Consider the following 27347-nt stretch of genomic DNA (forward strand, 5'->3'; position numbering starts at 1 on the left):
ACTAAAACATGAAACTAAAACACAGGTATTAATTATCAAGTAAAAATGAGGACAGAAACCATGGTCAGTTTTGGATGGAGCTGCCATCAGAAACTCACTTGCCAAGAGTAGCTCATTAGACAAATTGGAAGAAGTCATGCAAATGCTGCAAAAAGCACGAGCTTGTGCACAATGTGAAAAAGTCATCCCTGAGGTATTAACTACCAAAGACATCAAAGGAGAAGCAGAGTGCTGTGGTGTAATTTTGCTTCCCCATGAATTTTAAAGCAAATGTTTTCTTTCCTAATTACTCAGGGAGAAATACAGCAACCAAGCCCAAGCTAACAGAGCAGACCACATAATGCAAAGAAGAAATGAAGCCCCTACGCAATTGCAGCTCTTTTTGAAAACATTCCAGTCTGTATCTTTCCAAATAGGCCACCCTCAGACTGCATATTTGTTCTGCTGACTTAACAAAGCTTACGTCTTGCTTATTCACAGGTATGACTCATATGTTTTGTCAAAGGGAACAATCCCATAGAACAGAGGAAGAAAGGCTGCAGCTGACATAACCAAGCACGTAGAGGGGGTGTAAAACAGTGCAGTAATTATCTGTGACCTCAAGGACTTCTTAGTTAATTGGCATGCAGACCCCTGAAGAACTGCAGTTATGGGACATAAAAGATGGAGAGAGAAATGGACAGCACGTAATGTACTCACCAGAATGCGTTAATGAAGAGAAGGGAAAAAAGGAGGGTGGAGTAGAAGGAGAAAAATGATACTGGAGATACAATGAGGTCAAAATGAGGAAATTAAACAGGTTGAAAAGCAGAGAAGGGTGAAATTGTGTGTAAGTAGCAGAAAGAGATAGAGGTATAGAAGCTTGTGCATTATGTTTCTAGCTGTGCCCAGTTCAGCGGGGAGGGGGGGGGGATGCACACTTACATCTGCCTGCCATGGACTTGAGCAGATGCACAGACAGAAATAGCTACAGTGAGGAAAGTGAAAGAAGGATACAAGTCCATCCAGAGCAGGGTGGAGGCATTCTGCACTCATCTTTGTTTGGCTGAGGTAGACACTTCCAGATATCTAATGTGTCCTGGTGGTTTTTGCCTCCTCATCAAACAGTCAGTCCTTTTACCTCAGCTTCAAAGAAAGAAAAAAACTCTATTCCTGGAGATGGCTGGAGATTTGTGTGCATGCTTTTACTGACTGATTCCCTCATGAGGTGCTGTGTGCATTGGTGGGAATTTGTTAAGTGCTTATTCACAACCTTCTGACCTCGGCCCAAAGGGAGTTGTGAAGCTGCTGCCAGAGAGACATACAGTATGTCACTTAAATTACATACACCCAGCCAACACATTTAGTATGACCTTGATATTGAGTTAGCATGTATGAATCGCTTAATGAGGCATGGGACTGTGATAAGCTTGTTTTTTTTCACCTTACATATTTGCATCAAGGCAGAAAAAGCTATGTGAATGCCGATTATGTCACTTGTATTCTCACAGCAAAGATAGGATACAACAAGCTCAGGGTGACACATGGCGTCAATGAGATGTGATGTACATTTTTCCATCCAAATAAGAGTAATGAAAGGTAATCTGTGAATAAACACAAGGGAGAAAAACAAAAAAATAAGCTTCTTTGCTTTCTCTTACACACTTTCTGTCCTGCAGTTTATCGCAATTATATTGATGACTTGTACCTTCCAATCCAAACATCAGCTGACAGTAAGGGGCCCATTACAGATGCCAGTGGGCCACCTGTCCTCCACAGGGCCAGTAAGCACTAAGCAGCCAGGATCGCTCATTAGGCCTCTCTGTGCCAGCTCTCTGTGGTCAGGGTCTCTCCTCTTGGCTTTTTCTTTCATGTCTCAGCTACAGAGGCACAAAGCCCCGGCGGTCTCCTCATTAGACAGGCCTGTTGCATTAATGCAGCCCAACATAACACACTGAGCTGGAGTTGTTCCAAAATAAAATCCCTCCCCACCTCATTTGCCTTGGTTGCAAACATCAAGCCGGCCGTTATGACCAGCGGTGCAGCTGAGTGGACCGATGTTTGGCAACGCTTAGACCCCTTTCAGATGATGGAGGCCTCCACTCACACTGGATGACATTAGCCCTCAGAAACAGAGACAAAACTCTGCCAGCAGCCGGACCACTGACCTCTAAAACATTTAAACAACTTCCAACACTGTGAAGGCTGATGCACAAACTAGTGCACGAACCCAGCATGCATCTGGAGACTGAAAAGAATGACAGTTCATACAATATTTAGCTGCATCTCCAAGGTGTTGAAGTACAAGCATTGTTCACAAATTATTGTCTTTACACATTTGAATGTCCATATAAAAGTTTACCATCCTGCTGCATTACATTATAAAATCACAGTGGTGCATTATGTTGACCAATAATGAAAAAAGATACACTCTGTATGGTGGTTTGAGCCACTTCCACGTGCATAATGCTAGTGTAATAAGATTGTTATGATGACAAACAAAGAAGCATAGGAGTAGTTTGGCTGCACAATGATGTCATTTCATTGTTATGTAAAGCAAGCGCTGATTTAAAATTGAAGGCACTACATCGCATTTCTTCTGGTAACAAGAGCTGTTTCGCACCAGAATTTAAAAACACAGGATACTCACAAGGAATGCATCTGTAGACCTCTTTTAATTTAGTGCCACACCTTCACTCAGGGTTACAGCTTATATGGAATTCCAATCCAATACAGCAGCTCTGTTTTTCCCAATTTTGTACCTCCTGGTGACTACACCTGTAGCTCAGTAAGGTAGTAACAGTTAGACTGCTAATGAGGCAGTAATGTCCATCATGTCCCCAGCATCACTTCAGCACTGCCTGCTCAGCAGTGCTGGCTGACAGCAGAACAGGGGAGATTTTGGACATTGTTAGCTTATCTTTACCATTGCCTGCTCTCATTGACGAGAAAGGTATCTAATCTATTTGTTAGACAATGTTATTTTATTTAATGTTTTAAAAATATATACATCAACAAAGACCCTCAATGGAAAGAATGTAGGCCAAAGACACTCATTGCAAAGGATCTATTCAAACTATGATTGCTTTTCGTTTGGATTCTCTTTTGTATTTAATATTAAAACTGTTTTAATGTAGCTCAGTCCATAGGGACTTGGCTTAAGAACCGAAGAGTCGCCGGTTCGAGTACCAGCATGGACAAAGTTTGGCAAGTGGACTGGTGGCTGGAGAGGTGCTGGATCACTTGCCTGTGCACTGCCGAGGTGCCCTTGAGCAACGTACCGAACCCCCAACTGCTTGGGGTACGCTGGTTGATGGCAGCATCTTCACTCTGACATCTCTCCCTTAGCATGTTCACTGCATGTGTGTGCATGATTGTATGTATATACTATGTGTGTAGCATGTCCAAAAAATAGCATGAGTGAAAAAATTTGATTCTTATAAGTTCTATTGGTACCTGCTCTCCCTGCATTTAAATCACATTACAGTGTAAATCTATCCTCTCCCCTCTTTTCAAAGTCCCTGCCCCCTCCTGACTTACCCGATAATGCTTGCATCCAGCCACAGATCTTGTACACGGTGGAGGTGCTGAGCATAAAGAAGAGACTGAAGCAGCCGATGCAGGTGACAACCAGCATCATGGACATCCCAATGAAGAAGGAGGCGGCCTTGAACGCACTGGAGGGGATAGCGGCGAACTCAGTGAAGCTGCCCTGACAGGCCAGCTCTCTGGAGTGTCCGTCTCCGACGCAGTAGTGAAAGAGGCCGAAGTAGCCGGCCTGCGGCGTATCAATGCCATCTCCGATCCAATAGGGCTGAGAGAAGATGGTCACGTTCACCATACCAAACAGGATAGTGAAGATGGCCCACAAAAGTCCGATGACACGGGAGTTGCGGACGTAATTGGTCTGGTACAGTTTCGCAGCTTCTGCAGACGGTAGCATTGATGCGGCAGATCCAGGTATCATTTTACGCAATCCCGAAATCTAAATGAAGGTTCCGATCAGCACGAGCACAAAGCTGGGATTGCACATTTATGACACGCACCGTTTTTTCACAGAATCATCCCCAAAAACAGCGAGAACAAGAGGAGAGTGTATACGCCTGTGCAACTGCAACATCTGTCAGGCGCGATCAACTCATGACGTTGCAGCCTAAAGCCAGGCGCTGAACCGAGCGAGGAGCTGAAGCAGAGAGAGCTTTGAACCCAGGATGCGTCTGAGAAGTCTGGAAAAACTCAATGACTACAGCTGCAGAAACAGGTTTCCTCCCACTTGCTCGGTGTAGCCGTGAGACGTGCTCATCTCTGCCGCACCGTGTCGCTCACTGATGTCCTTGGAAAACCTCGAACAGAGATGTATTATTCACACTATACGACGCAAATGTATCAAGTCAGAATGAAGACAACAGGCTTCAACAAGCAGGCTTATGCTATTGCAAAATAAGGAGTCGCATTGTAAGATTATCCATGTACTCACAAATGCATACAACCTTCTACCATAAGCAGTCAGAAAACACTACGCCCGCCGTCAGGATCGGTAAACGGTGAATCTATTCTCTGGTTTCTGACAGCAGCTGCCGGTGATGCTGCTGGGAGTCAGAGAGGGCGGGGCACAGACGGCAGACGCAGAAAGAGGCAGCCCGTGATGTCTATCTGTGCAAACTCCCTTCCGGATAACGCTGCGTCAACATCCACTGAATTATCAACGCGATCGCAAATATGCACAAAACAGCTTACATTTATGTGCAATAAAAGCGGACTGCATTAGATTTTGTATCAGGATGACTGTCCCCGTCTCAACATCCAATGAGCAGTCCGTATATGCTGCACGCTGTGTGAGGGATACAGCCAATACTGCTCGCTGCCAGGAGGTTATGCAACACTATATAACACTGCACGCGACATCACAGGCTGAATGCACTACATACATGAAAGCAGTGAGTGGTCACAATGGCAGGGGTGGCAACAAGGGAGGAAAGAGAAAATCTCGTACACTACACTCAGTGGCGTGTACAGAGGGTGGCACTGGCACCCCTTGAAATCCAACAGGGGCCACCCCAAAATCCTAAACTATCAGCAGGCAGGCTGGCAGGAAGGCAGGCGGGCAGGCAGGCAGGCAGGCAGGCAGGCAGTTTATTCAAACTACAGTTTATTCAACACACAAATCACTTACAGAGGCTTTTTGGACAAGGGTGCTACTAGAAATTGTGACAATTTTTGTAATTTGATGTTTAAAAAGTGTTCACAAATTGCAGAAATTTGCTGAAGAAAGCACTTCATAGGATGTGTTGTGGTTCTTTTAAGAGCTTGTATAATGGACAATGTCCCAAAATGTTTAAAGTAGAGCTGTTAAACTATCAATTTTTCTGATTTTCTGATTGATCACACAGAATTTCAATACTTATCACATTTTTACCACATATTTAGAATTCCATTATTTTGCATTTTAAATCAGATGACTGCAGTGAAATGTCTTTTGTGGTCTCAACTTTAGACTTGTTATTCAGATATTGGCCTTCACAAATTGTGTAAAGTACATTTTAGTATTAGGGATCTCTTGTTTCTAGGGGTGAAGAGCCACTAAGAAGATTGTCACACCCGTTGGTGCTTGACTTGGTGCCTCTGTTTTCTCTCGTTTGGTAACGTTTGAGGTGTTGTTACTTTTGTCTTTGTGAGATTGGCTATTTGCCTTGTCAGAGGTGGGGTTTCCGTTCAAATCTATAATTTGGGATGAGTTAAAAAGCTGAGAGTAGATTACTAAATTAGTGCCCTCAAATGTGACTTTGAAAAAACATCTTTTGTAAGTCCTTAATCCTCCTATTATGTTTGTTTCTCTGGAACAGCAATAATATTCAATTATCCGAAAGTGTCAGAACCCCAAAAAATCCCAATACACATTTTTTTTTAAATGTAATTTTTAACTCCATTACTAACCATTTAAATCAAGATTTTGTCCATTGGTGTTCTTTAATCCTCACAGATCATGGTTCAATGAGGATAACTCACTCAGTTTTCATTAAAATTAATGTTAAAACTTTTTTTAATGTACACTGGAAAGCCCTACATATAAATACAATAGTTTTACATGACATAGATTTTTGTTTATTTTATTTTAAACTTTGATTTATTTATTTTTTATGAAGTGAGGTTGATAAATTAACACGGCACCACCATGTTGGTTTTTTTTAAGTCAAAAGAAATATTACATCTGTTTAATACTTTAATGAAAGTAGGTTGTGAAGAAAGGGTAAATGTTATTTATTTGTAAATGCACTGGCCACCCCTGCCAATGTGAGAGCCTTATGGGCCACCCCGGTCAAAAAGTACTTGCTAAGTATCACCATTTATTAGCATTAAACACGACGTTTCGGTTCCTCTGGACTTTTTTTTTCACGTGCTCCCAATTTTCCATTGACCTCATTACAGGAGATTTCAAATATGGGGTTTTCATAAAGCATTCAAAAAAGTGTAATCACACGAACTACAATCTATGCATCATGCATGTAACATTAACATTTCTCTAGAATACAAGAACTCAGAGGATAACATGCCATGAATATTATCATTCAAACCTAGGGGATAACATTTGTAAAGTAAATATCCAGTAAGCTATTTACCCTTGTGATGATAATTTGGTCAATTTTTATGTTCACACACCTTCTTCATGAGATAATTGGATACAAGTTTGTTTTTTATTAGCGTCATGCACATAAAAGTCATTGATTCATCATAAAATAACTAAATTCTGCCACAGAAAAAGCAACTTAACATAATCAATCATGTTCATCATAATCAGGTCTGCTGAGTCAGTGAGCTCTTTTAAATCCCTTCTTAAAACATACTTTTATCAGAGCCTTCACAGATTTTATCTGAATTTTATTTGACCTTATTTTATTTTAACTGTCTTTAGAAATACATTTTAAAATAATTATATTCTTTTAAAGTTCTTTAAGGGGATTTTTATGTCTTTTAAAATATGTTTAATTTCTTTATCTTGACTTTATGATCTGCCTATGACCACTGTGCATTGTGTAATTAAGCAGGGACATCATAAACGTGTCATTAATTTGCTTATCATGGGTAAACTGTTAAATCCTTGTTTTTTTTGTTTTTTTACCAGGATAACAAGAGTATTCTTAATGTTTGATGCTGACCTTAAGCGCTTTAAATCGCTTTATGGGCTTATTTTTTTAGTTTGATGCATTGTCCATATTTTGCTCCCTTGGTGGCTACTCTGCATGAAGACAGTTTCTGATGGATTAGGGCTCAGAGGATTCACTGTAAGAGTTCAATGCATTTTGAATGGAGTCTAATCATTTGAGTGACAAGTGGCAGTGCACAATTTGTATTACGTCATTTGGTTTGCCTCCATATTCACAAAGAGACTATGCACAACACTTATACCCTTGAAAAAAACAACATGCATCATGTAATCAATTTTGCCCAATTTTGGGAATTTATTCTGTTACAAAACCATTCTTACCTTTGTTTAGTATTTTAATCAAACTTTTTTATTGTACAAATTAACAAAAAGCTGCAAACATATCCACTGAACAGAATCAGGGTTTGTGATTAGGGTTCTGGTTAGGGTTGTGATGAGGGTTAGGGTTAGGTTTGTGATTAGGGTTAGGGTTGTGATAAGGAGTCGGGGATATGGTTAGGGTTAGGGTAAGGGTTAGAGTTGTGATTAGGTTTAGGGTTATGATTAGGGTTAGGGTTGTGATTAGGGTTAGGTTTGTGATTAGGGTTAGGGTTGTGATTAGGGTTAGGGTTATGACTAAGGTTAGGGTTAGGGTTGTGATTAGGGTTAGGATTGTGATTAGGGTTAGGGTTATGATTAGGGTTAGGGTTGTGATCAGGGTTAGGATTGTGATTAGGGTTAGGGTTAGGGTTATGATTAGGGTTCGGGTTAGGGTTGTGTTTAGGGTTAGGGTTATGACAAGGGTAAAGGTTGTGATTAGGGTTAGGATTGTGATTAGGGTTAGGGTTGTGATTAGGGTTAGGGATATGACTAGGGTTAGGGTTGTGATTAGGGTTAGGATTGTGATTAGGGTTAGGGTTATTAGGGTTAGGGTTGTGATTAGGGTTAGGATTGTGATTAGGGTTAGGGTTGTGATAAGGGTTATGGTTATGATGAGGGTTAGGGTTGGGGTTGTGATTAGGGTTAGGGTTATGATTAGGGTTGTGATTAGGGTTGTGATTAGGGTTGTGATTAGGGTTAGGGTTGTGATTAGGGTTATGGTTATGATTAGGGTTAGGGTTGTGATAAGGGTTAGGGTTGTGATTAGGGTTATGGTTATGATTAGGGTTAGGGTTGTGATAAGGGTTAGGGTTGTGATTAGGGTTAGGGTTAGGGTTGTGATTAGGGTTAGGGTTGTGATTAGGGTTAGGGTTATGACTAGGGTTAGGGTTAGGGTTGTGATTAGGGTTAGGATTGTGATTAGGGTTAGGGTTATGATTAGGGTTAGGGTTAGGGTTATGATTAGGGTTAGGATTGTGATTAGGCTTAGGGTTATGATTAGGGTTAGGGTTAGGATTAGGGTTAGGGTTATGATTAGGGTTAGGATTAGGGTTAGGGTTATGATTAGGGTTAGGATTGTGATTAGGGTTAGGATTAGGGTTATGATTAGGGAAAGGGTTAGGGTTAGGGTTAGGATTAGGGTTAGGGTTATGATTAGGGTTAGGATTGTGATTAGGGTTAGGGTTATGATTAGGGTTAGGATTAGGGTTATGATTAGGGAAAGGATTAGGGTTATGATTAAGGTTAGGGTTAGAACCAGAACTAAACTTAAGCAAAAAGAAACAGAACCAAACTCATGCAAACAGAACCAGAACTAAACTCAAGCAAACAGAACCAGAACCAAGTCAAGCAAACAGAACCAGAACCAAGTCAAGCAAACAGAACCAGAACCAAATTCAAGCAAACAGAATCAGAACCAAATTCAAGCAAACAGAATCAGAACCAAACTCAAGCAAACAGAATCAGAACCAAGTCAAGCAAACAGAACCAGATCCAAACTCAAGCAAACAGAACCAGAACCAGACTCAAGCAAAAAGAACCAGAACCGACTCAAGCAAACAGAACCAGAACCAAATTCAATCAACCAGAACCAGAACCAAGTCAAGCAAACAGAACCAGAACCAAACTCAAGCAAACAGAACCCGAACCAACTCAAGCAAGCAGAACCAGAACCAATTCAAGCAAACAGACCCAGAAGCAAACTCCAGCAAACAGAACCAGAACCAGAACCAAGTCGAGCAAACAGAACCAGCACCAAATTCATGCAAACAGAACCAGAACCAAACTCAAGCAAACAGAACCAGAACCAACTCAAGCAAACAGAACCAGAACCAGAACCAAATCAAGCAAACAGACCCAGAACCAAACTCAAGCAAAAAGAACCAGAACCAAGTCAAGCAAAGAGAACAAGAACCAATTCAAGCAAACAGAACCAGAACCAAACTCAAGTAAACAGAAACAAGAACCAAACTCAAGCAAACAGAACCAGAAGCAAACTCAAGCAAACAGAACCAGAACCAAACTCAAGCAAACAGAACCAGAACCAAACTCAAGCAAACAGAACCAGAAGCAAACTCAAGCAAACAGAACCAGAACCAAGTCAAGCAAACAGAACAAGAACCAAGTCAAGCAAACAGAACCAGAAACAAACTCAAGCAAACAGAATCAGAACCAAACTCAAGCAAACAGAATCAGAACCAAACTCAAGCAAACAGAATCAGAACCAAACTCAAGCAAAGAAACAGAACTAGAATCAAACACAAGCAAACATATTAATGTCCTTAGTGCAGGTTGGCATTGAGAAAAATCAGATGCCTCAGATGGGCTGATCCGATTTCTCCTCTCAGTGTGAATTTGCCGTCTTTGAGAAGAACCCTAACCCTAACCCTCTCAGAAGGCACAGATGAAACCACGATACACAGCCTCCCCTCCATCACCTATATCCTCCTCCTATATATTGGTCGCCATGCTGACCAATCAAAACAAAGTTCTGCTGTGAGCAGAGCTGGGGCTGAGCACTGTGAGAGCTAGGTAGTGAAAGGAAAAAACTGGGAGCCACTCTCTCTATGCGAACCAGCTCTTCTGATTCATTATAAAGCGTCGTCTCTCAGAGCCGCAGCTTTTGATCATGACACATCACTAATGTGCTTAATCTGTGTAACAATAATGAGGGGGTCCATGGACAATTTTCTCACCTGTAAGGGGTCCCTGGCTCCAAAAAGTTTGAGAACCCCTGCCATACAGTATAATTTTATTAACTGAATTAGATAATATTGAGGGACATTTCTTATATCCCATTTCAAATTACTGATTTGAATGGGGAACACATAAAGCTGTGAAGGGGTCATAAACCAAGAAAGAAACGCTCTTAAATTATGGTAGCTATGGAAAAAAGCTCATGTTGAAATCATTCTCTTTGTTGTAGTTACATGTATTGAATTGCAAAAGAAAATCTGCAGAATGTTCTTGAAGTTCAACAACATTCAAACAACCAATTCCACAAGGTGGATGAATTTTGTGCAATGGTTAGAGCTTCTGCCTCACAGCAAGCTAGTTGCATGTTCAAAACCAGGCCGGGGCTTTGTTTCGAAAAAACAGCAACCTCTAGTCTTGAGAAATTAAGCCAATGGCAAATGGCAACAGAGTGTTATGGCCCGTCTCGACTCTGTGCCTGTAGTTAGGTCGACCCAAAGTTAGATTCAGTCAGGTTTTCCAACATGGCGTCCACCGTAGGCTTCAAAACTTCGCTTTAGAAACCAATGGGTGACATCAATGAGGCTATGTCTATGTATCACACTGTCCATGGTGTACCAGGTTTGGCTTGTGTGCTCTTTGCTGTACAACGGGGTATGGAAGTTGCAATTTGTGAATTTATAATGAAAAGTTCTCTTGAAAGCTTGTATTCAAACCAGATAAATACAGATAAAATGTATGTGCGCCATAGCCTATCAGTTGCATAAGTAACCTAAATGCAAAAAGAAAAAAAAATTGCACCTCTTACTACAGCACCCCCAACTTAAAGCCACTTCCCACAGCTCTGAACATAGGTATCAAAAGTGTGTAGCTAATATTTACCTGTAATCGACTTAATGCAGGTAAATACTTGACGGTGTCACGAAACATTTCATACCAGACTTTTAAAAGTCTACTTTCTTTCTTAAAGTACAGTTTATGACAGGGCTAATATGGAAAAACGCAGGTGTGTTCAATATATTGCAATTAACATGTGTAATGTGCTTTGTCTGCCTACTGAGTTTCTACACTGTAATATAAGGTAGAAAAACAGTGTCTATCAACTTGTAAGTCAAATTCATGATAATGATTGTACATAAGTGAGTAAAACTAGTAAAAGTGCTGTATCACCACTGTGGCTGCAATTTTGGATTATTTTGTGATTCAATCCTCAGGACAGGGCTCAAATGCAAGACTTAAGCCAAGATTAAAGTTTATAGTCTGTTATCAGAAAGTAGGTCAACACACCAGAGATCCATAAACACAGACAGAGGTATCCAAAGTTGTAAGGCAAGAAAAGAAGAGTCAAAATACACTAAACTGGTCTCACACTAGACTTATCACAGAGAGGAATGCTGGACCGCTGACACTGAGGTGCAAGACCAACTGGCACAGAAGGAAGGGAACACCGTGAGACTCCATACACTTGGAGAGTAGAGACAATTAGACACAGGTGAGACACATTAGGGTAATCAGAGGCCCAATGTCCTCCCTGAGCCCTGAGCCCTTCTTGACTTAATTAACATCACCTGGAAAGTGATTGAGGGCAGGAGGCTGTAAGGGCTCAAACTGTAGAACTGGGAATGGGACAGCACTTTGAGACTTCTCACGTAACCTGCATGACGTCATGTAGCTCACCATTAGGAACTTTTACTGCACAATTTTTACTTTCCTCAAATTCAAGGCGCTTAAGGGATGGACTGACTGCCATGTGATCCAGGCTCTTGCTGCACAGACTGCTTAACCACAAAATATATAAATATAATAAATACAGAACTATAGATATATCAATTATACTGTATACATATGTAAAGATAGATATATTTAGGCTGATTAAGGCTGTTTCTACATTTATCTTACAGGCGAACTGTTAGGTAACGCCAAAATTGGTTGCACCTTTCATGCTTCTTGTTTACCATCGTATTTTTTTTTTTAATTTGATGTTACGCCATTCATTTACTCTTCCATGCTCACGGGCTTCCCCTGGGAATCATGTGTTTCACTCACAATGCTATGAACTATGGGTAATTCCCTGGGACATAGAAATTGGTTCACAGACTTGGGAAAAACAAGAGGGCTGGTAGTAAAGAGATCTGTAAGGGCAGACAAGGGAAGTACAAAATAAAACAGGAACCATGAGACATGAAACATGCAGGTAGGAAATAAAATGACTGAACAAACACAGAGATGTTACAGTTGTATCAACAAAGAAAGGAATCAATGAATATGAATTGTATTGACCAGAAGTCTCAAAAGTACTGGAATGTTTCTAACACAGTTTATATAGGACTAAGATCATATTTTTAATAAAGGAGCAATAGCCCCAAACATTATTATATTGCTTTATATTGTAGTTTCCATCTACAATCCTGTACAGGATACTTCAACTTCAAGTACATCGTAAACACTTAACATGTTAACAAATGTTTATTAATTGTTCCATCAGACATTTCTCTCTTACCTCTACCTCTCTACTACTGAGAATACCACAGGTGACACAGAAAAACAGAGCTTGACTTTCAGTTATTGCAGTACTTCATCTGACCACCAAGGATCAGTATAGCCTAACATTAGACTTTGGTACAGCCGGGCCAGAGGATTGTAGTTCATGATGACTCATTCTCTATCATCAAATATAAAGTGCTTAAACAGACATGTACAATAATTTAACATATTTCTATAAATAGAGTGGAACAGAGATACTTAATTGTGTTTTAGTGATTTTAAAGACATATTTCAGTGTTTTTGAAGTGGGGTTGTATATGTTTTATATCTCTAGTAATAAAGTGCTGATCAGCTCATCGCTGTAATGGGAAACGCAAGCTAGGCTACTGTTTCTGCAGACTGGGTCATTTCTGCCTCGTAATTTAGCAAATTTTGAAGGATTCTGACCATAGACTGTATAAAATTGGCACTTAGTGTCCGTGACGTCACCCATCTGTTTCTGAAGTGCTGTTTGAGGCCAATCGTTGGCGGCGGCCATATTGCTGCTGTCGAGCGACTGTGACGTAAAGAGGCGGGCTTTGAGCCTCCTAGCCAACAGCTACAGTGTTCCTGCCTGTCAATCAAGTCAGCTGTGCCTCTCATTGGAAGACTCGCAATCTCAATATCTTCGAAATTGCCGCGTGAAGAAATTCACCCCCCGTACAGTGTGTGCCGATTGAGAAATGAGCTATCCAGACTACACTTGTCTTTTGTACCAGGCTGTAAACATGTTTATTTCTGCTGTAAAGATCGGCTTTTTTGAATTGGTGTGTATGTGATTTCCGATACTTCCGGAGCCAGCCTCAAGCGGATCCTTGATGAACTACAGTTTTTAGCACTTCCGCATTGGACTCATATTTTTAGACCTGAGGTTGTCGCTTGATTCTGATCCTCAGTTTTGGTACACACTCTACTGGGATTTTTTTCAGCACTTTACTTTGCCACCAGAAAGCCTGTTCGTTTTTGCACTATTTGCGGACACAACCCAGACGTGCTCCTCCGCCTGCAGCGCACTGATCAGCTAATCCGAATATATTACTACATCACCGATATGTTCTCAATTTTTGACATTTCTGCATCTCAGTTTTGCATTCTGTGAAACTGGAAATACCTACGATCACTTGGTGGACACGGTGATGTGTGTAGAGTTTATATATCAGCTCAGTCTTCCCCTTTAGCAGCTAACACAGTGTATTTTGATCATGTTAACATGTCGTGCGAATCAAGGGTTGTGTCACTGTACAATAAAAAACAATGAGAGCCAAACACTTACTTTGAAGATGAACTTGCAATCGGCTTTTCTGGTTTTCTAATTTAACTCCTGGACATTGAAGAAAGTCGGAAAAAAAACTTGAACGTTGAGTACGGCAGTGATTACAATAAGGGACCAGTCATGCTGTAGGCCCTATTGCACGATGTTGACCAATGACACAGAGCAGATCATCACAATGACTTGAAGTTGTTACAATATAGCAGAATTCTACAAGATTTTTTGCCTTTTTCATCCCACCTGTCCGGTTATCCTAGGACCCTGAGTTGCTCATGCCTTTATTCAGCTTTTGAGAAACGTATTGTCACACTTGCTTGAGGCTTTCTCGAGTGAGACTAGATTATTTTAGAAAAAAGCCAGTGGACCATTACAAGGCCAGAGAAAAGAAAGGAAGCAGTGTGCTGAGACGACAGTGAATCAGTCCCCGCTTGCCAGAAAAAACAGGCAGATTTCAGAGGCAAGGCTGGGACAGAGGGGGAACAGTGCCTGTGAGAGTTGAAGGGAAAGAATGGTTGGTAGAGGATGAGAGAGATTTGCCTCCATGAATTTTAGGATGAAAGATTGGCTTGTGTTTAGTGTAGTGTGTGTGTCCGTGTGTGTATGTTTATATGTTCAAGTGAGAAAGAGTGAGTGAATGCCAAAGACAGAAAGCCTGGGTATGTTGAGATAAGCTTGGGTCATTGTGAGGTTGTTGTTTTCTGGGCACACACCATTTGTGTATGTGCCCATGCATGTGCTTGTGTGAATGTTTCTCTGTGTGCACAGAAGTTGTGAAGTTGCGAGTCGTTGTTGAGTTGTGAATTGGGACTGCACACATTTCTTTTTGATATTTTGACCCTAAATGGCGCCACTCTTGATAAATGTCTCCTCCGTCTCTCTCTCCTTCTGTCTGTGCACTCTTCTTCTTTTCCCCTGATGATGTTTCTTTTATCAGAAACTTGTGATTATGGGTTTCAAAGTTTCTCTTCTTGTTTACTTGTTACTTTTAATTATGGCCAAAAGTGCTCTTATATTCATCATAGCGTATAAAATGCTCGTTTATGATCCCCTGCTGCCATGCGACCATTTCACAGAAGCTCACTTCACCACAGAAACTCCTTACACAGTGTTACATTGTGTGTTGCAATGAAAGATTGCAGAACTAAGTGGTTTTGATCATCTGCTGATTTGTAGAGTCTTACATATTTCACTCTGCTGTACAGGCTTTTACAATTTAGTCATTAAGTACAATCTTAAAATAGAACAACAGCTCAGTACTATCATTGCCTCCATGTTTTTCAGTATGTCAGGAATGCTGAAACTATTACAGTATAGCTCCTCATCTGTTGTCATCTATGTGAGTGCTCGTTAATTCTTGTCTCGGGTTGTTATGCAGTCTCTGTTGTATTGATCGCTTGCCTGCTCGGGTGTGGGCTTAGAAAGTTTGTGTGCACTGGAGTAAGGGCGCTCTACAGACTGGATTGTCAAGTTTGCCATCATCAGCAGTAAACATACGTAAAAGTAAGATCCAGTAAAGAGAGTAATCCTTCTTCCTGCAAGTAAACCAATCTCAATTAAGCGCCTTGAATTTGAGGAAAGTAAAAATTGTGCAATAACAATTCCTAATATCGCTAAGGTGAACTGGTGACGACATGCAGGTCACGTGAGACGTCCCAAAGTGCTGTCCCATTCCCAGTTCTACAGTTTGAGCCCTTACAGCCTACTTCCCTCTATCACTTTCCAGCTGACGTCACTTAAGTCAAGAAGGGCTCAGGGAGGACATTGAGACTGGGCCATGGTAGACTGTAGACTGTCCTTGTTTAGCTAATCCTAACAATATTTCTACCTCCTCATACTGTTGTTGATCTGTTTCTCTCTTTCTTGCTCATTAATTTAATTTTAAACTTAAGTTTCAGACGCCAAGTCAAAATGTAATGAAACGTGTGATGTTTTGCATTTTAAATGGATGAAAATTGGGAAACTATACATGAGGGAGACTAGTCCGATGCATACTGAGAAATTTTCCCGAATCAGTACGACATCCAGGTAGTTTTGGCATACTGCAGATTTCGCTTTCGTTCACATACTACATACTGACATGAAGTGACATAAACACATAGTAAAGTAGGCGGTTTCGAAAACAGCCCGAGTTTCCCTGATTAATGAAGACAGAGTTTAAACTAAACTGCAACTGGGGTTTCAAATGGAGGAATTTAACACATAAAGTTAAAGGTTCTAAGCTTAAATCAAATGTGTTTGTGGGGGTTTTAAAGAAATCTGCCTGCCTGACAACAGTTTCTTAGCTTTATTTACATGCATGTTGCAGAGGTTTGACTGAGATGAAGCCACAGTCTCAGTGAACGGGTCCAGCAGGGGAGGGTCAGAGGAAGATAACTGCAGCTGCAGGGCTTCAGGCGATGCATGTAACGTCAATTACATGCATGACATAAAAACTGACTTATTTTTTTCTGTCTCCAGATAATAACGAGCATATTCATTTATAATGTTTAACATAAATAAATGACTAATGATTATTGTAAATTAATCAAATTTGGAAATGATGGGAATAGCTCCAACCCTGACACTGGGCTGAACTAACTTCTGTGTTTAGCTTCTGTTTCATTTCATCTTATAGTACTCAAATGTCTGTTTTGTAAGTACAACCGTTCAGTGATACTCTTTGGCAGAAGCTTGTCATTTGTGCTTTGCCCCCCCCCCCCCTCATCCTCCAAATTGCCTTGTGGGAAAGTTGATGGTAAATAACTAACAGCCTGCTGTGTGGCTGCTCTCAGCCTGAAAGGACCCGTAGGATTGTGAGGAAGTTTCCAGACTTTTTGTTTCCGAGTAGAAACTCAGGCTCATGTATTGCAGAGGTGACCCCCACAGAGTCACACAAACACTCCCTTGCAGACTGTTTACCATCACAATGCTGACATTGGCACTTTCCCTCACTGTCAGGAGGACTCATATTTTAGTATTTTCATTGTAATTACATGGCAGTGTTCTTTATTTAAAAAATGCCCTTGTTTTCCCCCACTGGTGCTTTTCATCCATGGCCGCAGATCTAACTGAGCCACCGCCAACACTTTGCCTCCCCGAGCCTCTGAGAAAAAACTCCTCCAGTAAACAAAGATGAAACACTCTAATGAAAGCTGGGGAGGGAGAAAAATCGACACAATAAGAGGGGCTGTTGAATAGTGGCTGGAGAGTGTGTTTTTTGATACTGGCTGGTGTCAGAATTTTCTTAATGTGTGAGTGTGTGTGAGTGTGCCTATGTGTATCTCAATGTTTGTTTGTGTTTAGACCATCTTAGCGAATTAGCAGAATTTTCTGCAAGATCTTCAAAGCCTTCAAAAACAAACAGTCAAGCCAGGAATTTGTTGGAAGTTGTTCCAAAACTCTACGATTTGTCATCAAATCTATTCTGCATGACTTAAAGGGGCAGTGTGTAGTGATTAGCAGCACCGAGTTGGTAGAAATGGAATATAATATTTAGGGCCCGAGCACTGACACGCAGTGGCGGCGAGGCCCTATTGTATCCCGAAGGATGGCTAGGATTCTTCCGCTGCTTCAAAGACCAATTTGAATGCCTCAACGTGGACCAAAACTCGCCAACATTTGTCCCAAAGTCAGTCATGGCGTACAATTTAGCAATTCGTTGTTTTTGGGCCATATTGCTCCATAGCCTCCCCTAGAGACTTGAAAGGCCAGCCCCTCAAAGCTACTTTCACCTACATGCCTGAAATTATTTTTGCAAAGAACATTGTACATTTTATGTTACTCTTTTCAGCTACAGAACTCAAGAATCATCAAAACATTTCAAAATTATTTACACTTTTTTAACATTGTGTGTTTATCGATATGCAGTGGAAATGTGTCTTGTGAAAGTACAAGCACCTTAGCCTGCAGTTTGGGTTGAGTTTCAGTGGTTGTGTGATGTTTTTTAAGGGCCTTAATTGAGAAACATTACTCTGCCAACAGGGGGAGACCTAAGGATGTGGCAAGAACTCATTTGAGCACCATGACGGTTGAGAAAGATGTGGGGCCCTCTCAGTACGCTGCAACTAAAATGTTTCAATTATTATTCACCTTAAACAAGAAACTGAAGCTACTCTCTCTCTCTGGTTGTGTTGTTATGTTGAACCTTTGGTTTCAGGAATTAAAATGATAAAACCTTAATCTATGTCTTCTCTGTTCTGTTCTCAGAAAAGTAAATAACTATGATAACGTAGATTCACAAGAAATTTATGCCAATGATCCCGTATATGGCAACATGGAGGTATGTAAAGATTTTTTTCTATCTTTATGATTTCCAGACTTGAAAGATTATCTTTAATTTATTGTGGTGTCTATTATAGACTGACCTGGATGATGCAATAAACGCCAACGTGTAACAGGAACAAAAAGAAGAGTTCACTGGATGTTACTGCATAATGCAAAATGTGTTTCCTGACTTATGTGGGTCAAGAAAGTTGTTCAGGCTATTGATTGACCACTTTCTGTATAGATTATGTAAACATTGCTATCATCAGTCTCCTGTGATGCACTTCTCTGAGAAAACAGTCACTCATGTCTAAAATGACTTATTTTATTTTATTCTATTTTATGCACTTGTGTTTTCAATTGCTGTCTCTCTTGTTGTGACTGTTTGTTTTATCACCATTAAACTATAATTATTCTATATTTTATATCTCTTCATTTCACACAATATATGTCACTCAGTATCAACACATATGACACCAGTCACACTGAAGTCCGCCTCTTAAGTTTCCTGTTAAGAGAAGATTATTCTCTCCAAGAGACCATTACTGTGAAAGTTCCATTTCCTGTTGAACTACATATGCAGCAAGGTCAAAAAGGGAACATCACAGCACTTTGGTCTTGAACATATAATGTATGTGCGCTTGAGGCGTAACTTTGGTGCTGTTTCATTTATTCAATAGTTTTAAGAAAACTACTGTTTTTGTAAGGTATGGCAGCAGCACTGACAGTCCACATACCCTGACAAAAGGTTTTAACTCTATTAACTTACAACAAAAGTGAAAGCCTTTTGTGTTTGCTCCAATACCTTTAAAACAATGTGAAACTAGTAAGTGTACTGATAGTTAAAGAGTAAGCTGCATGGGTAACATCTTACCTCAAAGATAAGAACACTGAAGTGATTGAATCATTTCACCAACACAGTACAGCCTATGAATGTGATTGATGGATTTTTATTTAAATATTTGGTGGAAAAGATATTTAGATATTTTCTTTTTCTTTGTGCAACACCCCTAAAATTGGAACCTCATATGCCCTCTAGAGTGTTACTAGAGTAACACCAGAGGCCCAAAACTGAGTTTTGAATTCACAAGTTAAAATTAATTTATATTGAAGTACTACAATGCTGTTTTTTGTTTGTTTTTGAGAAGACAATGCTTTTAAAGGGTGCATCTCTCCCCATCTTACCTTTCTTTTTTCAAATCATCAAAAAAAGCCAAACACAAAAACAGAGTTGCATATAGATTATTTAATGTTAATCAGACACAATGATTCATACTAACAGGAAAACATGAAAGAAGCATCAAACTGCGGAGCATTGCTGCAAATACCTGATCTTCAGCAACAGCAAATATGAGGTGGTAAGTTTAAAGATGACGAAGGAGTCACATCTGCAGAATGAAATCAAAACGTTCTGTGTTTTTGAACAGATTGATTGTGTCTCTGAGTGTAGACATAAAGTTAGTATTAAGATAAGATAAGATAAGATAAGATACTCCTTTATTCGTCCCACAGTGGGGAAATTCATGGAGTCACAGCAGCAAACAAAAAGGTGTACAGTATATAGAAAAGAAATGTTCATCAGAGACGACAGCTTGGCCATAATTCTCCTCAGCCACCACCTCCATAGGATCCAGGACTGAGCTGGCCTTCTTCACCAGTTAGTTCAGTCTTGCTCTCCTGTATCCTGTCCGCCCACAGAAATCATCACTGAAATCCTTCCAATGTGGCGTTCGTGTCCGGTGTTAGCTCTGTTAGCATGATGCTACTCTGCCAGTACTCCCTCTGGTGCTGGGTTAGTTCGTCCACCTTATCATAGATAGATCTTGCATTCCCCATAACAGTGGGTGGAAGGACCCACCGTTAGCTACTATTACAGTAGTAGTAACACAGTAAATCTGTGTTATTTGACTGCAGGGTAATATATCCCTGTCAGCTGCACAACACAAAGTAAGAGTAAGACATCCAAAATATGCAGACATGAATTAATTTACCATGGAGACCAAAAGGTGATATTCATCTCACATCCTGATGATGGTGGAGTTCTTGGTCTGCTTTCCTTCTCTATCAATCAATCAATCAGAATTTATTTATAACGCGCTTTTCATACAATGACATTGTAACACAAAGTGCTGCACAAGAAAAACAACTTCAAATAGAATAAATTAAGAAAAAGATCCCAGCCCCAGCCCCGACCCCAAACCCACCCCACAATCCTAAGGTTAACAACACAATATGCAACAATAGTAATAAAAACAATAAAAAAATAAAAAATAAAAAATAAAAAATAAAAAATCTAAATAATTTGCTGAACGAACTGAGGAAACGCTCTCATGTCTATACTGCACTGTGCATGTTTAAGTCTTGTTAAAGTCAGTGGTTACAGGGTTAAAGGTCACTGTTGACACTGTCTCCCACTTCCATGTATTCAGCCTCTTTAATCAGTGGGTGATGATTCCTGGATGATTCCAGGAGAGCTTCGGGGGCATAAACAGGCAGGAGTGAGTCACCAAGCAGGAGGCTTTTATTTTATCCCTCACCTGCACAGACAGAGTGGGGGGCTGGGGGTCACCTTCAGAATGAAAATATTAAACTAGTATAACCCATTAACATTTCTCAAACACAATGGATAAAGTATTATGATCAAGAAGGGTCAGGCCATGTTTGCTTTAAATATACTGCACTCACGTCAATGGTCACTGCATTTTTGATGTAGGAGAAGCTTTTGTACTGCAGCATTTCAATCCTGAAGTAGAAGGGGCCAGTGTCCTTCTGACTCCAGCCAGCAGCATGGTGCAGTTACGTGAACGCAGATCTCCCAAAAACATGGTCCGTTGTTTGAACTCCTTGGCAGTTTCAGGTGTGGGAGATTAATTGGGATGACTGCATTCCTTTTCTTCCAGAATGCTCTCCATCTGTTCAGGATCTTTTTTGTGTGGGGAGGAGGGTAAGTGAAGGTGCAGGGAAAAAACACACAGTGACCCTGCAGGACGGGAATCCTCAGTGGCACATTGGCTGACCACTGTTTTGTAGAGGACTGGACATGAGGAATCACTGAAAACACAAAATCAATCAATAAAAAGAAATATTGTTGAAATGTTTTAGTTAACTATTAACTATTTTTGTTTAAGACTCGCCGTGTAAACAGAGAAGGAAAAGCCACAACTTCAGCTCAATACTGAGAAAAGAACAAGGAATTTAAAGCATTAAAAAAACATAAAGACAATACAAACAATTAATCAGTTTCTTTCATTTTAATTCCTCCAATATCAGTTTTTCACTCACCTTGAATCTTCTCCCCCTGTGTTCCTAGGATTTGTGCAGTGTCTTTGGATATCATCCAGCCCTGCCCTTTGAAACTGAAAGTGTTGCCAAATATTTACAAAGCATTCAACTCATACTGTGAGTTGGTATTTAAAAAGCTACAACAGTAGCCAGGGAGGAAAATATTTCTTGCAGTATGTGGTTACTTTTTCATGTCACTTACTTCCTCTTTATTTACCGCAGGCTTTAACACCCCTAACTGTTTCTGTTGAGCTCAGTTTCAAGCATCAGTCACAGAGCAGTGAAAAAAGGACCAGAACTGTGCATTAGTTAGAACAGACAATAACAATAATTTTGAGCCATTTTTTACTTTGTGTCTTCAAATTTTGACTTAACAAGAAATAATTCGTTATCTCCCAATAAGAAGAAAAAGTCACCCAGTGACTTCCTTCTCCCTGGGCCTTTTGAACACTTCACACTATCACATGAATTACTTCTACAGAAAACAGAACTCCAGTAATACAGGTCATTTTACACATACCTTGCAAAACTGATGTGCTAACACTTGATATAATTTCCTGTTACATTAAGTTGGCAACACAGGGCCAACACTGTCAGGTTTGAGCCTCAGTAGTCATTCTACAGCAACACATTAAAAACAACCAGAGAATACTATTATATTAAAAGAAAAGGTCTTAAATGAACATTTAGAGTTGAGTTTTATTAATAGGTTTCACATTGTCACATTGAGTTTTATGGCAACAGATACATGTAAGCAAGGCAGACAAACTTAATTTCCTTTATGCTCATCATTTTTATATATTTTTGGTCCACAGTATCTGCTCGATGTAGAATCCACATTAAACTAATGAAGAGGTGATGGTGATGTCAAATAAATCTTTGTTGCAGTGAGCTTAATGTGCATTTCTGTAATGAGTCATTAACTGTTGAAACACCTTCAGGTTCTGTCCTGCTAAATTGTCAAATGTAACTCTAACATCCAGGAAGATTTTGCAGAGTAAAACCAACATACAGACTTGAAAGCAACTTTTTTTTCGAATATATCTGACAACAGTACACATCTACAGATGTGTAAACTGGAAGTGCAAGTGTAAGGTGCAAAAACATATTAATAGTTAACACTGGAGTCCAGCAATTTGAGTCTGCCAAATCAAGAACAGTGTACTGGCAGCTCTACACCTAGAAGTTTTCTGCTAAAGACTCGTCTATTTAATTATTCTGCCACTGTTGTTGACAGAGTCGATATTAGAAGTCAAGCTTTTTCTTAATTTGGATTATTTCGTGTGGAAGAAGTGACATTGATGAGTGGGGCGATGCTCCAAAAGTTCAACATTTTTTTTGTGAGAGTGCAGGGACAATATAAACAATGAACCAGGATGTTACTTTGCTGAGGACACTGAGAGTGGAAAATTATGGTTTGGTTTACTTTTGTACAAAAAAATTGGCACTGCTAGTGCAAAAACAGCTGTCAGTGGACACAGACCCTTATCCACACTGCGGAAGACTAAATGCAAGAGCAAGACAACTGTACTTAAAGAAACACTACACAACAACACTGCCACAATTACTGTGTAGTCTTACTATGTCTCTATGACATGATTTAGTTTGTTGTGCAACCATTAGTGGTAGCTTTGTTTTTACTTTACAACAATAAATACAAACAGTCGCAGCATGCAGAAGTTCCTATGAATGCCTGGATTCAGAAGGACCTGTTTAAAATCCATCAATAAACTAATAAGCTAACTATGCTGTTCTGTTTCTTGATTCAAAAGCATAAGCTTTCACTTTCATAGAGCTGATTTGATAACGAGGTTAAATGAGAATTCTGCTCCAATAAATGCTGCTGCTGTGAGCTAATGAACTGATAGTGTCTATAACACAAGTAAGCAAAATGCGGGCATGAATGACAGCAGGTATTTAAATGGACTGTATTTACAGAGCATTTTCTTAAGTCTTCTAACAAGTCAAACCTGACCCTTTAGTCTGTAAAAAAAATATGATGTTAAGTCATGACGCTTTACCTCATCGGTCAACAAGCTACAATCATCCTCCATCAAACATACCATGGCACATGGCTGCACAAAGGCATGGAGACATGAACTAATACATCGTTGAAGTTCAAGTCAAAATGACAATTGCAGTTTTCTTCTTTCATGAGTAATCTATATTTCCATAAATGTTGTTGGTGTGATCCATGTGATCCAGAGGGCCCTGCAGAGATTCATTGTTTTTTTTAATAAGTTTGCATGATGATGCACATAGCTATGCAGCATGTCCACTTAAAGTGACATATGGTATTGATACTTTGGTTCAGCACTCAAAAAAGTGAACTCAAAGCTATATCAAACACAGATGTCTTCAAAGAACCCTGCTTTAGAAGTAAAATCAGCTCTGCAAAGTGAAATTTAGAAAAAACTTGCATTGTGTTGCATTTGGTGTTAGTGAGCATCACATTTACTTGTCACTGTTTTATTACTATCTTCTAATGACATTAGAATCAAATCATGAAGTTCATGACATTGTAAATCCTACCCGTGTGTTGACATAGACCGGATCATCAACCTCGTTTGGTTCAGGAAGGTTGTCAATTGTTTTGCAAGATACTTCACTGTAGAGACAAAACAGAACAGTTTAGAGTTCAGTACAGTGAGAAAGGGGGAACAGTGTGTCATGTGTCATCATGTCGGCAAAGTTGTACTGGTTTATCATCAAGGCTTCAGTCTTCCTCTGACTCATGCTCAACTTAACTATCTAAATCCAAAAACAATTCTTAAAACCTTGTGTCAGGTGGTAGAAAATAATATCCATATTATCATTTGATTAAAATAGCTAACCTTTTGGTGTTGTTTGATGATGCTCTGCTAAAATTAGCATAATATCCAGATTCCTCCCTTGTAAAAGACTGCTTCCTGTTTTAAAAAGAAAGAGTAATGGTTATAAGAAAGTATTTATACATCAAATATAGGTTTTAATGTACTGCTTTGAATTGTAAAGGCACGTTATGTCAGTTTACTGTTTATAAAAGATGAGTATTCTTTCTTTCTCCACATCACATAAGTATCACTGGGCTTCCAAACTTGTTGTGGTGTCACAAAATCATTTTTATATGTACACTTCTCGAACAGAGACAAGTTAAACACAATTAAAATTCCTCCCCTCTGCAGATTAATGTGACGTACATACACATGCAGCATTCTGCACTCCACATCCAAGAAGCATAACAATAGGGTAGAATAACATTTATTTTGCTGTTTAGAAGCCCCACACTTATTTTGAAATGAGGTTGAAGTGAAGTTACCTTTTGTGTTTAATGAGACAGAGAGTTCCAACGAGAATTACAATGATCACAAGCGCAGCAACAGGCACAAAGATGGTTGTGTACATCAGTAGTGACAAATTATTTGGGATGTTAGCCGCTGTGGATAAAAACGACTGTCACTGTGAGCAGATCTTCGTAAATACAGTTGAGGTAAAACAGTTTGACGCATTATTGACAGAAAGTGTCTGAGGAACAAAGTATGTAAGTGTTAACTTACTATCTTCTGGTGATGTTTTATTTCCATCTGAAAATCAAAGTGAAAAAAAATCATCAGTGTTACTGTTTTTATTATACACTCTTGGTACATTCATTGTTAGAACTAGTTGAAAGATAACATACAGCATGTTTGAAAATACAGAAAGAAATCATGTATATGTCAAAGAAATTAAGCTATTCAAAGATCTTCTGTTGTAAGAGATGATGGTATTATGACTGTTCCTTAGCACTTAAATATTAATCAACTAATCAAATAGAAAAAACTTTAATGAAGTACTTACTTGAGACAATAATTGAGACAGTATCCCGATAGTAGCTGTACTGATCTTTTTCTGCGATGAGTCTCACATAGATATCTCCGTCACTGTCTGTGACATTCTTGATCCTCAGGGAGCAGTCCTTATCTTTATTACCTTTCTTGTTAACGAGCTCAGTCTTTTCTCTGTACCTCTCCAGCACAAATGTTTTATTCTCATGAAAGACAAATTCATTTGCATCGTTGACTTTGCCATCAAAAGTTTTCCCCTGGCGCTTTTTCCAGATAACTTGGGCTTTATTATCACATTGTACAGGTGGACATGTAAATGTGCAGTGTATGGTCACGTCTGAGCCTCTTCTTGCAGAAATGGACCTATTGACTGTTATGGTCCATTCATTTTGTCCCAGACCTGTGTTCAGATCAAACCAGCATAACTTTCATTAAAATGCATACTTCACCTTATACAATTCTTAACAAAAACATAAACTGAAAATGTAACCCACCTACTGAACAAAAGGCCAGGCTCAATATGAGAGTGAATTCCATCAGGCCGTTCGGCTGCATCTGAATTAAAATTAAAAAAGTAAGTTCTACCAACATAGTAGGCTTTTTTATAGAGCTTCTATTACATTCATACTACATGTTTATCTCATTAAACTGCCTCTCTTCTGATATTTGCTGTGTTTAACACAAAAAAACATGTAGAGCATAGGGAAATAATACAAAGAAAAATCTAAAATTAAAAGCAATTAGATTAATGGGTGTGAGTAAAAGAAGATAAAGAATGACTGAAATTATTTGACAGCTACAGTATATCAATATATACTCACTGTGAAAGGGATTCCGATGAGCTTATAGAGCGTTGATGAGTGTTAACAAATATCTTTTATCTCTGTACTGACGTGAAACTCTTGGGTGTGTTTGCTATTGCTCGTGGTGAATTCAAAGAAAAGGGGAAGTCAAGGCAAAAAAAAAGAGAACACAGTAAAGCTTTCTCATTGAGTTAGAGGGCAGAATTTTAAGCCTGTGCATGAATTCAAAATCTTCAGGGAAAATACTGACAGTTACCTCTGTCATATCAATTGTTTATGCTATATGGAGAACCTGTCCCAGATATAAAAGATAATATTTTCTTGAAGTGTCATATTATAATATACCTCTCAAAAACAGCAATGCTTTGGCACTCAGAGAACCACAGTGGCTCAACATTCAGAGGAAGTCATTTACAGAAAGGCCCCCCTCAGACAAAAAAGAGAAAAGGTCGCAGGTGAGGCAGAACAAGTGTGTTTTGAACCAATAGTAAAGTGTGGTTCCACAAATGGCTCACCTGTTTTGCTGTGCCTTTGTTCTGTTGCAGTTCACATAATTTATTTAACATTTTTACGAAAGCGCATACAACCTATACATATGGTCTGAATGAATATTGAATCTTGAATCTTGTTGGTAAGAGGACATATACTTTGAATCTTTTCCTCAGTGAATTCTGTATCTTTCTAAGAAAATACTCCACTGAAAATACCATTCAAAATGTTAAAAGTTATTGTAAGTAAGTGTATTACTGTTTCATAAGAAAAGTACATTCATTTTGAAGCGCCATGATTCCTTACTTTCCTTCCTTCCTTCCTTTGCTGGGACTTCATGAATCTAGGGAATCACCGTCTCAGGACTAGTAGAAAACTGTAATAATTTGAACATGCAAGGTGTAATGTGTTGGAAACAGGTAGGTCTGCAAATTAAAATCCTGACAGAATAAATAGAACCTTGAGGGGTGGCTGTGGCTCGGTGGGTAGAGTCGGTTGTCTATCAATTGGAAGGTTGGCGGTTCGATCCCAGCTCTGGCAGTCACATGCCGAAGTGTCCTTGAGCAAGACCCTGAACCCAGAATTGCTCCCTCTGTTGTTAAGAGGTGTGTGAATGTGAACGAGTGAGATTAGCTAACACTGATGGTCTCTCACTACTTAGCAGCCTCTACCATCAGTGAGTGAATGAGTATGAATGGGTGAGTGTGACCAGTAGTGTAAAAGCGCTTTGAGTGGTCAGAAAG

At 39.6% G+C, this 27347-nt stretch overlaps 2 protein-coding genes and 1 long non-coding RNA gene across 4 annotated transcripts in view; 1 reads left to right on the forward strand and 2 right to left on the reverse strand.

The window, feature by feature from the left end:
- Positions 1 to 4863, reverse strand: part of LOC117814419 (LHFPL tetraspan subfamily member 3 protein-like) — a 33355-nt gene extending 28492 nt beyond the window's left edge. Inside the window, exon 1 of the mRNA XM_034685732.1 lies at positions 3520 to 4863. Coding sequence (XP_034541623.1) covers positions 3520 to 3946 — 427 coding nt within the window. The 5' untranslated portion in view covers positions 3947 to 4863. The remainder of the gene's footprint in view (positions 1 to 3519) is intronic.
- A 7437-nt stretch (positions 4864 to 12300) lies between these two features.
- Positions 12301 to 18563, forward strand: LOC117814420. 2 transcript variants are annotated; one of them, XR_004631575.1, is made up of 4 exons: positions 12301 to 12386; positions 17946 to 18017; positions 18171 to 18243; positions 18323 to 18563. It is a non-coding gene; the product is annotated as an uncharacterized LOC117814420 (long non-coding RNA). The 2 variants fall into 2 exon arrangements; XR_004631574.1 differs by having other exon boundaries at positions 17946 to 18243.
- A 3625-nt stretch (positions 18564 to 22188) lies between these two features.
- On the reverse strand, positions 22189 to 26247 carry LOC117813761. Its single transcript, XM_034684791.1, has 8 exons — positions 26134 to 26247; positions 25807 to 25867; positions 25326 to 25712; positions 25046 to 25072; positions 24808 to 24925; positions 24344 to 24418; positions 24042 to 24117; positions 22189 to 23720 (listed from the first exon to the last, which is right to left on the reverse strand). Exons 2-8 carry the CDS (start codon positions 25865 to 25867, stop codon positions 23661 to 23663), a joined length of 804 nt encoding a protein of 267 aa, XP_034540682.1. The 5' UTR covers positions 26134 to 26247; the 3' UTR covers positions 22189 to 23660.
- Between the last annotated feature and the right edge of the window lie 1100 nt (positions 26248 to 27347).

Source organism: Notolabrus celidotus, chromosome 6, assembly GCF_009762535.1.
Source record: "Notolabrus celidotus isolate fNotCel1 chromosome 6, fNotCel1.pri, whole genome shotgun sequence".
NCBI classification, from domain to species: Eukaryota; Metazoa; Chordata; class Actinopteri; order Labriformes; family Labridae; genus Notolabrus; species Notolabrus celidotus.

Coding starts and splice junctions, on each gene's coding strand:
- LOC117813761 (XM_034684791.1), bottom strand. CDS start 25,867: ATGCAGCCGAACGGCCTGATGGAATTCACTCTCATATTGAGCCTGGCC. Junction 24,926..25,045: donor TAAAACATCACCAGAAGATA/GTAAGTTAACAC, acceptor TTTTATCCACAG/CGGCTAACATCCCAAATAAT. Junction 23,721..24,041: donor CGGTCTATGTCAACACACGG/GTAGGATTTACA, acceptor GAATCTCTGCAG/GGCCCTCTGGATCACATGGA.